The sequence below is a fragment of the Danio aesculapii genome, chromosome 12 (genome assembly GCF_903798145.1).
Source record: "Danio aesculapii chromosome 12, fDanAes4.1, whole genome shotgun sequence".
Taxonomy (NCBI): domain Eukaryota; kingdom Metazoa; phylum Chordata; class Actinopteri; order Cypriniformes; family Danionidae; genus Danio; species Danio aesculapii.
In genome coordinates this window covers 27,238,899-27,257,196 of record NC_079446.1, presented here as the reverse complement: position 1 = coordinate 27,257,196, position 18,298 = coordinate 27,238,899, and the positions used below count along the sequence as shown (strand labels likewise).

The 18,298-nt window shown below is 37.2% G+C and overlaps 1 protein-coding gene across 5 annotated transcripts in view; it reads right to left on the bottom strand.

Annotated features, from left to right (window-relative positions):
* Nucleotides 1-18,298, bottom strand: part of prkcea (protein kinase C, epsilon a) — a 148,642-nt gene that overhangs the window by 89,600 nt on the left and 40,744 nt on the right. For all 5 annotated transcript variants that reach the window (XM_056469771.1, XM_056469770.1, XM_056469769.1 and 2 more), the window contains exon 2: nucleotides 15,722-15,785. In XM_056469771.1, coding sequence (XP_056325746.1) covers nucleotides 15,722-15,785 — 64 coding nt within the window. The remainder of the gene's footprint in view (nucleotides 1-15,721; nucleotides 15,786-18,298) is intronic.

Here is an 18,298-nt window from a genome sequence, read left to right as displayed (position 1 = left end):
CATTTTCAAAATAAGAGTCCTATATTAATATAAGCTCAAATTAATTTAAAAATAAGGGGGGGAAACATCATATTCGTAATATCAGGAGGAAACATTGTGGCCAATCAAATCCTGCACCTGGGGCATGCATGTGCCTGTTTTTTTACTGGGATTTCCCACTCAACGTATTTACATGAGAATGGGGAAACAATGGTGTTTGAGTACAGTAAAGCACAACCGGTGAGCGATTCTCTTCAGATTCATCAACATGCAAGATTGCGTATATCAAATTTGCTGAAACTAAGTGTTTTAATATATGGCTATATTTTACAAGCAGGGATTCTGACACAGCAACATGAAGCAGATGCTTTGCAAAAGTTGCAGGTAAACGACCATAAGCCCCAAACCTAGAAAAAGGTGTACCCTGATTTTGATGACAGCCTTTCCACAGGTTAGTAGTAAGCTAATGTATTGTTAATTGCATAACGTAAACTTAACCCTCTACCACACAGTGTTACCGTATGGCAACATGACATGTATGTTAATTTCCTTGCCACTGTTTCTTTAAGATGGGGCGATGCGGTGGGTAGTGCTGTCGCCTCACAGCAAGAAGGTTGCTGATTCGAGCCTCGCCTGGGACAGTTGCCGTTTCTGTGTGGAGTTTGCATGTTCTCCCCGCGTTCGCATGGGTTTCCTCCGGGTGCTCCGGTTTCCCCCACAGTTCAATTCAATTCAATTCACCTTTATTTGTATAGCGCTTATACAATATAGATTGTGTCAAAGCAGCTTCACATAAAAGGTCACAGTAAATAGGAACAGTGTAGTTCAGTTTGTAGTGTTTAAGTTCAGTCCAAAGACATGCAGTACAGGAGATTTGGGTAGGCTAAATTGTCCGTAGAGAATGAGTGTGTATGGATGTTTCCCAGAGATGGGTTGCAGCTGGAATCCGCTGCGTAAAACATATGCTGTATAAGTTGGCGGTTCATTTCGCTGTGGCAACCCCAGATTAATAAAGGGCCTAAGCCCAAAAAAAATGAATGAATGAATGTTTCTTAAAAAGCAACACTGACTTTTTTTTGGTTGGAAAGAGAAGGCCTTAGTGTAGCCAATGATGTGCTTAGTTAAGTCACATGACATGCTGTGTTTTTCTGCAGCATGATTTCTGACAGACTGGTGTTTATTGTGAGTAGTTGCTGAATGCAAATGTAAACGTCAATAAAAACAAAGGATGAAATTATGCCAGATCCACAAAAAATCTGAAACGTACATATACATCACAATTTTTATCAAATTAGTTTTTTGTAAATGGATCAAATGTATGTGTTACCAAATGGCAACACTGCAATAGTGGAACATGCAATATTGCAATGGGTTAGCTAGCTAGCAAGGTCAGCTGTAAACATTTAAATTGTAACAATAACAACATGAATGCTAGTAATATGATGTTGATTAGTTGTATGTTAATGGCATTTGCATGGATAAAATCTGGTTTTAATGGCAATACTACTTTTGAATAGATTTAATTACAGGGAACAGTGTTTTAGCGAGGGCCACCATGTTCTATGGTAAGTGAAACAAGAAAAGGACAAAACTGGCTTTTCCTGGAGATGAAAGTGAGGATGAGATGGGTTTCAGTGACCATGAGAATGATGCAGACTGGACATTTGATAAGAGCAGTGATGGAGACAGTTCAAGTAAGTTCTGAGGCAGATAAGACAGACATAGTATAGTATATAGAATGATAGCTACATTATTCTGATGCATCTGGATATACCAGACTTGTTATTTATCTGTTATAATATTTACAGGGGAAAATATTTATATTCACTGTATGTTGTATACATGACAATAAAATTTTATGTTTGTTTTCAATAATATTCAGCAAAACATAATGGAATAAATGAAAACTGTTGGAATATGAGTTGTTGGAAAGTATGTATAAGGTGTCGTTTATAAGTTCTGTGTTAAAGCTTATAATACTGCATCAACAATTAAATCATTTTAAACAACAGAATTATTAATTATAAGAAAAGTTCTAAATTTGAAATTTCTAAGTTTAATCCACTGTTGGACATTGTTGCCATAGGGCAACATATCATAAAGTACCTTAAAAAAAAAAAAATTCCACAAATTTTTTTCAGCACTTCAAGCCATTTTAAGAAAAGAAAAACAGTCAAAAAATTTGTATAGATCTATCATAATGCGTGCAGTAGAGGGTTAAATTCAGATTAAAGTATCATCAAAAGATATATAATAGTGCAATTCAGTTCAAATATATAGAACTGATGTATACTTTACACTTCAATTATTTTGCTTAATTAAATTTTTTTTTTGTCAAATAAAAGATTTTTCTAGAGCTATCCATTATAATTTTGTGGCTCAACAGTATCGATTTAGCACTGGTATCAAAATAACCGAAACGATACCCAACCCTAGCTTTAGTATTCTTTACCTTTCTATTACACACCCTAACATGAATGTCACATGAAGCACACATGAAATGTTTGGAACTTTCCATGTGAAAGTATTATATCCATGGGTTCCAACAGAACATTTCAGAAAACCATGCGTTTTACTTTTCACTTGCGTTTCACATGAGTTCCACATATTTTACCTTTTTATAAACATCTGATTGCTCACATAGTTTTATTCTGCAAGGATTTAAGCAGCATAAATGTTTTGCAAACTGAAAAATGACAATAAATGTTTCTTCAGTGGGTGCCAAATCAAAGCTTCTGAGTCTTCTTTCATAAAAGCAAAAAATGTAATCCAAACTTTAAACAGTACTTTCTCTAGAATACACTACATGAAGAGAAAGACTGAAAGCATCAGTCACAAGAGTTTTGTCAAGCAGTCATGTCTGTTTCTGGCAAGCTTGGCGGGTGATATCAGTCGTACATTGAGCTGCAGTGGCTGATCTGAGATGTTATCTAACTAGCCATCTGTCACATGACTCTCTATCTCTCTCCTTCTCTAAATTACATCATGAGTGCAGATTATTCTGCTGAGGGTCTTTGATGAAATGAAGGAAAACACATTAAGACAATCAGTGAATCGTTCCAATACTGAGAAAAGGGATATTTTGAATAACAATTCACATACTTATGGTAAGAGAAAAATCTTCATGAACCTGTCAATTTTGAGATTTTTTATTCCAAATGATATCAAAATTTAATATACTTATTTTGCTCGTGCACATTGGTGTTCTTCAGGTGAAAAATTAATCCATGTAATTTAATCCACACACACAAAAAAAGCTTGTTTTGGTAATCTTCAATTCAAATCGGACCATTTACTTCCACGTTTGGAGTGGCGGTCCTTCTCTGATGATGTCACTTAGATGGGTTCAGCAACAATGTTCTGAACCATACCCCTCTAACCGTAAATTACAAGTGAATGCAGTTAAACACCAGCATATTGCTCTATTCTTAACCATAAGTAAAAACAGTGACACACATCCAGTATTAATCCACACAGCGACAATAGTTGAATTATTTTGAAACTTGACCACCGCAGGTGTGTAGGAACAGCTGATAGTGGACATAGCAATGACAAACGGCAATGGATCGTGAGTTCACAAACACATTTAAATCCGTAAACAAAAAGGCACAAGTTGCGTTTTCAATGTGGTTTAGACGTGATATGACAATATAAAGAGTTAACCAGATACACTACAAACGGTAACAAGAAACAAAACACAATTAAATACATAATTTACAAGCTAGAGAAAACAAGGAGGCGACCATGTTAATCACACTTACACTTGTGAAATAGAGGAAGAAACTGATCTATGAACTGTGTACTGTAAAGTTCCTGTCAAGCTCTGACAAAGTCCCATACATATAGTCTTTTCTGCTCCTTCCGTTAACAAACAGCCGACGAATCCCCCGTTGTAAGCGTGTAGATTGCGGAAGCACTATTTTCCCTCACACTTCAGAACACAGCGTCTACACGACATGATTCAACCGGTATCTGCTACAGTGTTTGTCTTCCTCTTTTTCTTTCTACAATGTTTGTGGGCAGGGCCAAGGGTTTCAATTTCCCCGGGTCTGTGTGCGCAAGAAATGGGCGGGGCTTGAGTTTCATATCAATGTCAGCTAAAGAATCGACACGGCTAAAGATTCGTTACCACGGTGATTCATTCAAACCACTATGAGTCGACTCTTTTATAGATGAATTACCATGTTTGTAAACATTCAGAATGTGCGTGCAGGGAGGTGGCGGAAAAAAACTGGGAGTGCTAGCATTTACAGCGAGGAAATGACATCCGATGCGGTATAGAGTTTGTTTTTGTTCTTAGAAATAAGTTATATTGATTACATATTATATATATATCATTTACATAATGCTTTCAGCGTATTATAACAACTTGTCACCCAGAGATAAGCACAGTGAGCGGCGTTCATCTGAAGGTCCATTTGACATAACACCCTCCCAATGGATATTGGATAAGACGAAAAGCCTGAGCATCCAGCCCGAAATATACATCTTTCATGAAACTCCCAGTGATTTTACAAGAGAGAAGTTAAAGGCCTACAAGTCTTTGGATGCCAACAATTTTGTTCTGTGTGGTCATGTGCAAGAAACAATGTTACATGATTACCAGATTCAAAACTTTGTAGCGCTAAAAACTGAGGTTCTGTCTAGCCAAAGACAAGGAAAGAAGACGGAACTGTACATGGCCTGGGTATCATCAACAAGCAAAACAACTGCAATCTGACAGCGAACTGCACCTGTACGCCAGGGTATGTGAACTTACACTTTCACGTTTCATTCTTAGGATTCAGTGCCCGCAGTTCAATTAACAATATTTAACTGTTTTTGCTGAAATCATTGCTGGAATGTGCTGAGTAATGTATATGATTCAGCATAGCGTGAACTTACCTGATTTGAAATGAGAACTGCAGAGTCGAGCATTTTTAATTAGGTCGTCACTTCTTTTAGCTCCATTTTAGATAAATGATGTCTGCGGTTGGCATTAAAAGCAGTGTGGTGTACGGTAAAAGTTTTCTATTTTTGGACTTCGAATTTGGCATCCTACCGCACCTCACGACATGTTTGCTATTTTCTAAAACCCATAATAGGGTTTAAATTTGAAATGAGATCTGCCCTTTAAATCCGAATGAGATTGTGCTCCCAGCCCTCCTTTCAAAAAAAGGGGGCGGGACTACAAATTCTTATCTGTCAGCATAGTGGCATATTCAAAAACAAGACTAACGTCCTATGCTAATGAGGGAGATATATCACTAGTGGGCAGGACTTTCCCCTTCTGATGACATGTACAATCAACGTGTTTCTACAGATTGAGTGACTATAAAAAATAAAATTACTTCATCTTTACCACTAGAAGCTGGTTATATTCACAGACTGCTGCCACAAAACTGTAGTTTAAACTCCTTATAAAAGTGATTTTAGCATAAGAGGTCCCCTTTAAGTATCAGATTGTTTTCATGACGCCATGTAAACCGAGCTGGATTTAAATGACAAACATCTGTGCAAGGTTACGCCGACTAATCCCAGCACTCTTCACAACAGCGACGTCACTGTTCAGGTTTTGACCTTGCCCTCTCTTTCACCCGTTTCTCCATCTCTCTCTTTCTCTCTCCTCCACTCCATCCATCCAGACGTGTGAGCACACAGGCTCGTTTCGATGGCAACCCCTGCAATCTAACCCATTTCAGCCGCCCAGGACACCCCGCTGAACAAACACACGCAAGATCCCATCCACTCCATATACACAAACACCCATCTGGATTTGAAGACAGAGAGAAAGAGACGACTAGAAAATTAATCAATATTTAGCACATTGCTGCCTCAGATACTGAAACTCATTAAGGAAGAGAGAGAGAGAGAAAGAGAGAGAGAGAGAAATATCAAAATCTAAAAATAGCCAATACCACCTCTTCTCGCAGCCCTGCATACATTTGCATAATAAGTAGGCAAAGGCTGACATTCTGTGAACGGTGGACGCATGAACCACGGGAGAAAGTTCAAGAGTAAGACCAACAGGAAGTTGATGAAGAGAGCCAATCGGAACGAAGATGGACAGAAATGGGGTTAAAGGGTTTATAATAGGACAGCTGTAGCAACAATCAGGCTTTTTGGTATTTGTATGTGTGTGTTCTATGTGTTCAGTGTTCAATTGATCTGAGAGTTTCAGAAAAAAAGAAAGAAAAAACAGTGATACAAAAAACATATGCAGCTTGGATTAAATAAATTAATAAATAAATAGTTATCAAACTATATTATATATATTGATTGATATGTACTAAGGTAATAACTCTCCCCCATAAAGAAATAAAGATAGAACTCATTCATCAGATTTTTGTCATATTACATACTTGTAGTTTTAAATAGAGACTCTTACCAATTAAACTGATACCAGCACTTAATCATTACATATTAGCACTTGATTTTAAGCATACTTAAGTATTATTATCCAATATTATTTATATAATATTATTAAGTATTTTTATCCAATCTCCACTAGTAATTTTTCAAATTGTTACAAGTATTTAATTTTTACTTATTTAGTTTCATTTTTTTTTACAATTTTAAGTACAGCCAGAGCTTGACATTAACACCCGCCAACCCGCCAAATGCGTGTAGATTTCGGCTGTGGCGGGTTTGCCAGTGCTGGCTAGTCATTAAAAATGTACATTTTAGTTTAAGACTGTTTGTCAATATGCGTGCAAATGTGATCTTAGAATCAGGAAGCAGCACGAAAAAGAAAGCAGGTGAACATTGAATGAGTGAGAGACAGGCTCTCCTCACTCACAATGTGGGCTTGATGAGGGCTTGCACGCGAGTGTTTAAAATCTCCCGTGCCAGTTTGGTGAGAAATCGAGTCCCCCCAATGAATCGTCTGCGTTGAATGCCTGATCAAAAGTGCTTTGTATAGTCTATTCTCAGTCTTGAGATTTTAACAAGTCTTATCATGTTAGTAACATTATTATTAGTGGTAATACAAGTTAAAGACACGCAGGCAAGTGGAAATAACACAAAACTGAAATCAAGTAATTTTAGCATGACAAAGTAAATTTCTTTCCATATAAAATATATTTCCCAACAACTCAATTGTGGATAGTGAAAATGATAAGTGGCTAGTAACAGTGGAAAACTACAAGCCACAGTATCTGGCGATCAAAAAAGTTAATGTCAATCCCTGAGTACAGCATATGATTAGTAACATAGGAATTATTAGTTGTAATAATTACAAAATATAACATTGTCTAATAAACATGTTTTAGTACCTAATAATAACTACAAGTACATTATGAAAAAGTACCAAAAATCTAATAAATATGAATGAGCATCTAATGAATATCTACCAGTAATACTATTACTATTACTACTCTACCTGACAAAAGTCTTGTTGTCGATCCCAGTTGTAAGAGCAAAAAGTAATAACTTGACTTCTGGTTGATCATTTGGAAAAGTGGCAGAAGGTAGATTTTTCCAATGAATCATCTGTTCAACGGCATCCCAATCATCACAAATTCTGCAGAAGATCTATTGGAACCCTCATGGACCCAAGATTCTCACAGAAATCAGTCAAGTTTGGTGAAGGAAAAAAAATCAAGGTTTGTGGTTACATTCAGTATGGGGCGTGCAAGAGATCTGCAGAGTGGATGGCAACATCAACAGCCTGAGGTATAATTTGTACTGCCCGTTACATTACAAGCCACAGCAGAGGGCAAATTCTTCAGCAGGATAGCGTTCCTAAAAGCAAAGAAAGTCAAGGTGCTCCAGGATTGACCAACCCAATAACCAGACATGAACATTATTGAGCATGTCTGGGGTAAGATGAAGGAGGGATTGAAGAAAAATACAAAGAACTCTGGGAGTCCTGCAAGAACGCTTTCTTTGCTGTTCCAGATTACTTTATTAATAAGTTATTTAAGTCATTGCAGAGATGTATGGATCCAGTCCTCCAAGCTCATGGGAGTCCTACACAATATTAATTCTTTTTCCACTGCACCATGACTTTATATTCTATACTGTACATTATTTCTGTTTAGTGACAAGACTTTTGATACCAAATCATCAACTAGAAGTCATTATTTATTATTTGTTATTCCCAAAACGTGGATAGGCGACTTTCTGACAGGTAGTGTACATTTTAAACAAAATATTTTCAATTTTACTCTAAATCTTTGTCAAACGACTATTTTTCCCACTGATCAGTGCAATTTTTTTTGTATAGAAGTGAAAAAAAGATTGAAATATACTACAATTAACGTGACCACTTATTCTTATTTGGAATATTTGAATAATAACAGGTCAGAAATAAGACGTTGTTTTGTTTTTACATAAACAGTTTTGTTTTTACATAAACAGATGTGTCACATTGTGTCACGCTGACAACATTGATGAATCACTTCACCCATATTTTGCCAAATGGTACTTCAAACATTAAAACATACAATTAAATTTAATATGTTTCCTTTGTATATATAAAAACACGTTTGTAAATTTAATTTGATGCACACACCACAATCTCTAATCTTTAACCCTTGTATATTCTCTATATGAACTTAACTTGATCACATGCCACCATTGTTTTGGCTCATCTATAAAACATGTGTGCGCATGCATGTGTGTGTGTTAATCCAAGGATCAATCCCACTTGCTATTTTCAGACAGTAAATCCTAAACAACTGACACGCCGCATCCAACCAAAACGTTAGCATACACACTTTCCTACCTATTCCCTTTTTCAACATGTACCGGTTATCCTTTAATATGGTAAAAGTATTGAACGGCAGGATGATTCAGAAGCCTAAGGAAGGAGGAATACATTTGGCTGATGAGAGGATCACTATAAATAGAGGAGGGTAAAGATAGAAGCGCAGCGTCTGTCACCTCTCATCAGAAAGGCTGAGCTGATAACAGCAAGAGGGACAAACTTACGCAAAACAGGTGGGAGTCGAGACACTTTATTGCTCCCATTTTCTTTTCAATATCGCAAGATTTATGCATATATAAATGCACTCAGTCAGTGGATCCGACAGAAATACCTTTCATTTATCAGAACGAAACATCTGCGACCTGCTCAGAAGCCTCTGATATCATCTGTCTGAAAATTTGTGCTCTGAATTGGCTTTAACTCACAAAAGAGTCTGGTGGGACACGGGGTCAGGCAGGTGGGCAATTTTACAGAAAGAAAGGACGCTGCAGTGCTTGAGCTATTCTGGTCTGTGTAGCTTGAGGTGCCACTGAAAATAGCTCGACTGGCCTTCATAGCTAAAGAGAGTCTCTTGCCTATGTGTGTTTTTGTGTTTGAGACTCATTGATTGTGTCTGTTTGTGGAAACGGGACAATAGTCTCCTACCTCTAGGAACTAAAAACGGCTCTCACCTGCTGTTGGTGGTGTGTTGAGCACCAAACAAAGATTAAAGGTTATGAAATGTGAGAATTTGTGTTCTGTTTGGGTTTAGTGATTCAGATTCATTAAAGTCCACATGAACCGGACGCTGTGACTGCATAACAACGAAAATAAAAAAGCAGTGGGGGTTGCTTGTTTTTTTCTACTGCGACCTGATCTGTAGTAGGCAATTCATTCAGAAAGATCGGGAATTGGGTTTTGGGAGATTTATTACAGCAAACTGATAGCTAGAGGGGCGTGGTTATGTATGTTAGCCACACCCAATACATCAGACAGACATAAGCTGCGTTCCAAACGGCACACTATACGCTATATGTACTTCTGCACTTACACACTCAATAACAGCAAAGTATATGCATGTAGTGTCACCCCAAATGGAACACACATTTTTTTCACTAAGTGGAAATTCTAACCATTTTCCAGATGACATTTGACGGTTGCCAAATTAGCTAAATAACCAATATACAGAATATTTCCTGCCATAGGTATAACTGCATTCACCATCTGGAGGCGACATAATCACTCTTGTAGGAGAATTTTGCTTTCACAATGCAAAATAAATAAAGTAATTCAACGTCCCTTCCGCCCCTTCCCCTACGTGAGCAAAGCTGAGTGCATGAAGTGACCCACATTTCACACTTTATTTTAACGGTTGAATAAGCGCATCATCCGGGTATTTAAAGTGCACTTATTCTTTTAAGCATAAAACTAATATTTCAGTGTGAATGCACTACTTACACTACAAAATGGTGTAGAATAGTTCATAAGTATGTGATTTGGGATGCACCTATAATCTCAGAATTTAACTGAAAACAAACAGGAAGTGTATTTTCAGATTTCAATTTTAGATTCCAAGGACAATTTTGGATCGTAATGACATGCAGAGATGAATTGTTCAGCACAAAACTGGCAATATAAGCTAACAAAATCAATATGGTTAGGTTTGACTTCATGTGTACTTTAAAGGTGCACTGACCATGTTTCAAAGCACACCTGTAGACAATCAGCAGTAAGGGGCATGTCTAGTAATGAAAATCAATGATATTAAAAAGGGTAATGAATCTTGACTTACGAAAGGATTTGTTTGCCTTTCCAAACAACATCATTTGGCAAAATTCGCTTGAAGCTAATTTAGCATTTTGGCCTGTTATGGATAAATAAATGTAAGAAGATGGTAATGAACCTTGGCTGATCACTTGCGCAAGTGGATACAGCCTCCAACATACAGCAGCACAAACCGACATAGAGCAGCACTAGCATGATCTTTTTCGGTTGCTGTTAGGATTCTCATACCCGTGTCAAATCAGCCCACACAGGCTGGTCAGAACAAGCAGAGTGCTTTGGATCAATATGAAAGACCAACCAGAGATCAATAGATGTGTGTACATACAATCATACAGAACAAGGTTTTACTCAGGCTATAAACCAGAGGGATGCTGAGCTCTCATTTATGCCCAGAGCAAAGTCACACATTAGCACTAACTGACTGTTTGCACGGAGATGCTAGAATTAAGTGATCTCCAGCCAAGCTCATCCTCAGTTTACTGACACCTCTGAAAAGAGGCCTGTGATTAACGCAACATCCAGACAACACAACTATTATTTAGACACAGAGCTCGTATGTGTGTTTTATTGTCTGTTGCAACTGTGTCTTTGTGTGGGCGCTGTGTAGTTGTTTGTTGGCCCTTACATCTGCACACATTCACAGACCTATTATCACAGCTCATTGATGAATTAGCCCGATGTGTTCAAACACCAATCATTTGTAAAATACTGTTCAAGAATTTATGCTTTAGTTAAAGAGATGCACTGTAAAATTTGTGATTTACAGTTTTTTTCTTGTTTATTTCTGGTTATGAATTGCATTTTGGGACCTTGATTTCTGCTCTGTCAACATTTGATGTTGAAAACTCAACTGCGGTTTAACAAGTTGACTTTTATTGATTTTAGTAGTTTGAAACAATATATTCAAAACGAAATAATGTATAGAGAATTAAATAAGTATTGGAAATTTATCACAACGGTTTAAAAAAACAACATAGAAAATATATCACTTACAACACAGGTGTCAAACAGTTCTTGGAGGACCACAGCTCTGCAAAGTTTAGTTCCAACCCTAACTAAAGACACCTGATCAAACTAATGGTGTCCTTCAGTCTGGTTTGAAACCTACAGGTAAAGCTGTGGTCACACTAGAGTTTGAGCTTGCGAAATTCTGTAGTATGGCGCTGCGAAAATGGAAGGGATTTAACAAGATGATTAGACATTTAAAAAAGCAAGCGATTGGTCCATATTTTAAATCTCTGTCCAGAGAGGTCATGTTTTGATCCTTCGATGGTCTCACGCAATCAAGTGATGCGATTTCACAGGTCAGAGTTCACCAAGCTTGAACTTTCCAACGTAGTGAACTGCGAATGCGTGCGTATGAATGGAAGTCAATGGGGAGAAAAGTCCAGTGTGACCGCAACTTTAGTGTGTTGAAGCAGGGTTGCAACTAAACTATGCAGGGCTGCGGCACTCCAGGAACTATATTTGACATCGCTGACTTACAACATATAAAATGTCAATAAAAGCGAAGACTATAGAATACACACGATGTGTCACTCGTATGGTTGGAAAGGGGAAATCTGTAACGGTCAATATGGTGAACGAAGTACCGCCTACAAGTACAGGAGCCAATCATAGATCGATAAAGACTGATATTTCTCAGGGGAAGAAGCTCAGACCAGATGTGTGCTTTTACGACAGTTTTTGTGGTCAACAAACGCACTGGAATCTCAGCGAATACTTGATTCACAGGTATAAGAAATGTATCCAGATAAAGCTTGAAATCTGTACTTTAAAATGAACCAATTATACTTAAAAACTAAAGTTTTTTGGTTTTGTAATCTGTATGAAATGAATGTGAGGTACAGTCCATCCCGTCAAACACACATCACATGACAGCAACTATTCAAACGGCCACAAAGTTGTAAACAAAGGGTTGCTGTCATTTCTAGAGAAGATTCGCCATTAAAATCAAGCAGTGCGATCAGATGAATCTTTATCAGAGTATGGTCATGTGTAAAACAGCAATAAATGAGGTTGGTGTCGTAATCTCGTTCTTTTCAAGTGCGCATTAGCTTGGGCAACCTGAAAATGTGCTGATTTTGTTTGATTTAAACGTTTAGAAATGAAACTTATGAGACATTTGGGATCACCAATAAAATTGAACATCAACTATGTAATGTAATCATAAGTTTGGCAAATTCTTGGAGAATTTGATGTTTCCCCTTCAGACAGAATGACCGAGCATACTGCCTGAGAGGCGTTTTGAAAATGGCTGATGAGTGAAATGACTTGCCTTAAAGGGACTTTGATAAAAGTCACTTTTTCTAAATTTTCGACGTCAAAGCAAAAATTGTTCACCCATATTAATATTTAATTCTATCATTCAATTCAATTCACCTTTATTTGTATAGCGCTTTTACAATGTAGATTGTGTCAAAGCAGCTTCACATAAAAAAATCATAGTAAATTAAAACAGTGTAGTTAATTTTCCAATGTTTAAGTTCAGTTCAATTTAGCTTAGTTTAGTCATCATTTACTGTCCCTCCATTTTGCTCAAACATTTCAACACAAAAGAGGTATTTTGAATAATGTTGGTAAATGATAATCTGTTAGCCTTTAACTTGCATAATGTAGCATGGGAGATAGATCGATGCTGTGGATTAATGGTGATACTTTTGGAAATGGTGTATAGTTTCATGCACAAGCCTATTTTTGAACATTTTATTTATAATGCGCTTTTCTAAAACCCAAAGCGCTACAACAACAGAGAAATCAAACATGCAATAAAATACAAGTATAAAAAATTAAGTATAAATACATTTCTAAAATATAAACACATTAGAATAATCAAGAATCTAAAAATGCAATCTTAGAAATGATATTTTAGCATTTTTTTAAAACTAAGCTAGTGTGGAAGCATTTCCTACAGAATAAGGGAGTCATTAATTTTGCTTCATGAAACATCAACACTGCTAAAAATGCTTTACTTACATAGTTTTGTATTGTTCCTAGTCCAAATTTCTCAAAATTCAAAAAGCATTTTCTAGACAAGCAAAGCATATTGTTGTTTTTAAGAAATAATGTCAAAATTAAGTGAGTTTTCCCTTAAAACAAGCAAAAAAAAAAAAAAAAAAACCTGCAAATTTAAAAGCAAATTAATCTTGTGTCAAATTTTACTTGTTAATCTTGTGTCAGATTATTTTACTTAATCCATTGGCAGATTATTTTGCTTGTTTTAAGGAAAAAAACGGTTTCATTTTGCCATATTATTTCTTAAAACAGTATTTTTTTTGCTAGTCTAGAAAATACTTCTTGATTCAATAGTTAAATCAAGTCCATTTATAGTTTTTGTACTAGAAACAAGACGCAATAACTAAGCAAGAAAAGCATTTTGCTGTGAACTTATTGCCAAAAGCCTCAGTTATCCATCCATCCATCCGTCCGTCCGTCCGTCCGTCCGTCCGTCCGTCTGTCTATCTCTCTGTCTGTCTGTCTGTCTGTCTGTCTGTCTGTCTGTCTGTCTGTCTGTCTGTCTGTCTGTCTGTCTGTCTATCTATCTATCCATCTGTCTGTCTATCTATCTATCTGTTTATCTGTCTGTCTGTCTATCCGTCCATCCGTCCGTCCGTCCGTCCGTCCGTCCGTCCGTCCGTCCGTCCGTCCGTCCGTCCGTCCGTCCGTCCGTCCGTCCGTCCATCCATCCATCCATCCATCCATCCATCCATCCATCCATCCATCCATCTATCTATCTATCTATCTATCTATTTATCTATCTATCTATCTATCTATCTATCTATCTATTTATTTGGGACTCTCAAAGTATGGGAATCCATTGACCTACATTTTATAAATCCATGGACCAATGACCATGGTTTCAGCAAAAAAGTAATATACTATAAAGAAAAAAGTCAGATACATATCAAATGGCTTAGATATATATATTTAGGTGACTTATTCACAAACAATTCAAATGATATTTCAATATTTGAATAGACAGTTTTGGATGGCGATTGAGATTTGACAGCTGCAGTTGCTCAATAGATAAAAAGTCATTTGATTTTCCATGAGATAAAATGATGGGAGACTTTTCTTTCCTTTTTGGATGATCTTTCCCTTTAAAACACAGAGTTCACTCTATTGTCTGAATTTGATTGAATTGTTATTCAGTGAAGATTATCTGTCATGATCATCTCCACTAATGCATCCAGTCGGTTATAAACTGAATGGGGAATTAAACTGAATCACAGAACAGCACTGAGTCTGCACCATTAGTTTACCACGGCTGAAGTGAGGTCTCCCCCAGCACCAGCCTCAGGTCTCTGAGTGCGCTCTTAAAACATATGCTTACACACACACACACACACACACACACACACACACACACACACACACACACACACACACACACACACACACACACAAGCGTTAAAGAGTGGGATTTCCCTAATGGACACCGCAGCTTTCCACACACACTTCCTCTCACTCACAAGGCCTTTCTCTTGATGCACTAATGATGCATCACAAAACCAAGAGGATTTCATGAATCTATCAAACGCCCACAGTCAAGACTGACAAATCAGTTCTTCGATCATTACTATTCAGTTGTCAGTGAATGCACAAAACCACACATTCATTTTTTAGGACATTTTAGTGCTGTAACTAGTTTTTGTCTTTTGATCTTTTAGTTTTTGTTCTAGTTTTTGTCTTTTGAGGAAAGTTTTCTTTTACTCTGATTAAGTTGGGAATAAATTATATAAAATTGCAAAGCATTTTAAATGAAAAGTTTTTATTTTGAAAAAAAAAAAATCTAATTATAAATGGCTTTACATGACCCTACAGATTGTTGATAATAAGATGAAATAATGATTAGGAATTATTATTATTACTTTGATTAATATATTATTATTATTATTATTATTATTATTATTGTTATTATTATAACAAATATAAAACAAACTATATATAAATATATAAAATAGTTGTTTTCATATTAATAATATTAATATTATTGTGAAAACAACTATTTTATATTTTGTTTATTTATGTGCTTAATCAATGATTCTTTGATGATTATTTAGTTCAATGGAAAGTATTTCATTTGAAATAGAAATCTTATGTAACATGATTCATCTTAACCTCTATTTTTGATCAATGTAATGTGCCCTTGTATATAAAATGACTCAAAAAATCTTTAAACTGCTTAACTTTTTTGTCAGTAATTTCCTTAAACCCGTGACAACACATCCACGGTCTTTGCAACAGTTTGTTTCATGTGTTAATCTGCTGCGGCCTCAAGACTCTCACCTTCGCTGGAGGATCCTGACAGATCGATGATGACGTACACCTTGCCCTCAGGCTCCAGGTCAATCTGTAAAAAGAAAAGCGAGAGGAGAAGCCAATCAGTAAAGAGCATCTCAGCACAAAAGAGACTCAAAGTCACCCAGAAGCACATTATTCACTGACTTTCCAAAGGCGCTCGGTAAAAACATCTCCCTCAACATCACCTGCCGATGCCAAAGTTCACGATCCCAGTAATAGATTCCCTCTGTGAGTCTCTCTCCACGGGGAAAGGCCCCTCACATAACTTCCTGCTCTCTGCCTCTTTTTGTTGTCTCGAAGGATGGAGGGTGGCAGAGAGTTGGCAGGGAAACTGCAAGGGTTTTATAATTCCTTTTCAAACAATTTCCTGCCATCCCCGAGCGGCCCACGCAGACCCCACTCGGGCCCGATTCAACACCCACTCGCCTTCAGCTTGGCGTGGGGAGAAGAGGAGCTGGGAGAGGCACCAGACCCACAATGTCAGGAAACCACTGCTTAATCTTATTATGCAGAGAGAGAGCGAGAACACGGGCCCCGCGGTGCATATGTGGAGGTGGATGGAGGTGTCGGAGAGAGAGATATCGAGCTGCATTCATACAGACTCTCAAAATAGGAGGCCTGTTTTATTTTTCGAGCTCATCGGGGACACGGCGGACCCGCTGCCAGATCAGCACTCCCGCTCTTAGCCTCTTCCTGAATACAGGAATTAGGACACGAGCTCATCTGATGGGCTCTGCAGTAGAACAGATTTAGCGTGTGCAGGTTAGTGTGGGCCGTGAGGGTTTTGTCGTTTTGCCCCCTGAGTTTAACCTGCTCTCTCAGCTGGAACGGGAAAAACTGATTTATTCCTTTCAGTCCTGATGAAATCAGTAAGAAACTTTTGAACACAGAGCCTGTCATACTTATAAAACTGCTCTTAATGTGTTAGAACGCCTACTTGCTGTCATCTGATGGATGCATAATCAAGAATTGCTTTAAAGGTCCCATGAAGTGCTTTGAAATGTGCATTTTTTTTATTCAATGTTTACAACATCAACGTAATCTCAACTTAAAAAATGAAGAGGGTGGGACAGAGTAGCTCCTCCCCTTTAAAAAAACAGCCAATAATGTTCAGTCTTTCGCATCAAATGAAGAGCAAATGAAAAGTGTCTTGAAGGGGGCGGGGCATGTCAGATACTAAAGAGCATTTAATTGGTCAAGATCGGATTAGAAATATAAGTATGAGGTGATGTCCAAAAAATTTGTGACACACTGCAAGCTTTTGATGTTTATATCAGTTTCATATCTTCTAAACATGAAACACACTAGCTTATAAACATCTCTAAAACTAAAGGCTGGTTTATACTTCTGCGTCAAGTAATCGGCGTGACCCGTGGCGCCTGCCTTGTGTGTAGTCGTGAATTTATATTTGTGCATGCTGTTTGTGTTGCTCTGCAATAACACTTCTGAAACGCTAGCTGGCAGTATGTTATGTTTCTCTGTGTCAAGTTTCTTCGCAAGTGTTTTGTTTCTTCTGAATGCTACAAGTAGCTAAAACTCACTCATTCAGAGGACTTGCAACAATTTTAATCATAAGGTAAACACAAATCAAAAGTTTCCATCTTGAGCTCCTTCACAGCACTTGACACTCGGTCCTTCGGGCTTGCAGCTCACAGCAATGCCCACGTGTAACCCCCATAAAATAATGAATGGGTGTAGATAAAACAGATTAGACAGATAAAACAGATAAGACAGATAAAATAATAAATAAATATACACCTCATCATCATTATTAATGTGTTAAAGTGTTGATGCTAAAATAAGTATTAAAATAAAATGTATAAAGAATGTAAAACATGTATATGTGAGTTATAATTCTCTGATTGGGTGTCAGGCTGTCAGTAGTCTTAAGTCAGCAAATGAGAGCGCTGGATGCTCATCTCTGCCCCCTTGTGGTTGCGGATATTACTGAAACATCGGAAGAGACACACAGCGTGACAGAAAAGAAAACCGAGTGATTATAAAGTAAATATAGCGAAAATACACTAGTTAAAACTTTTAAAACCAATATAATGTTAAAAATATAAGTCTAAAGCACGAGGATGGCGAGGGATGGAGTAGATATATGCTGATTTGAGCGTGATGGATGCATTTTGACTCGCTCATAGACATCACTGTGGTCAAGTGTACCTGATAGGAATTAAGAAAAAAAAAAGAATACATTGGAAGGACAGGTAACTGAAATTAATGTTATTTGTTATGACAATATTTTTTTGTATATGTTTTGTGGATGTTTTGATGCTATTTTGTGCTTTATGTATATATTTTTTATTATACTGTGATACTGAAAATTTGCTCTGGTCTGTGAAAACAGGCCAGGTTTTTTTTTGTTGCTGGATTTTGGAATTCTTGCGATTCTCGGTTGATGGCGAGCCTCCCAAGTGCAGTTTCAGTGGACCTACAGGAAAGGACTGATTTCTAGGGAAAAGGGACACTTGCTTTTTCTACTATTTCTCTTCACTCAAGTAAGAGGATTTGATCCTTAAGACTGTTCTTTTTTTTTCCAAGAGGAGGACATTTTGT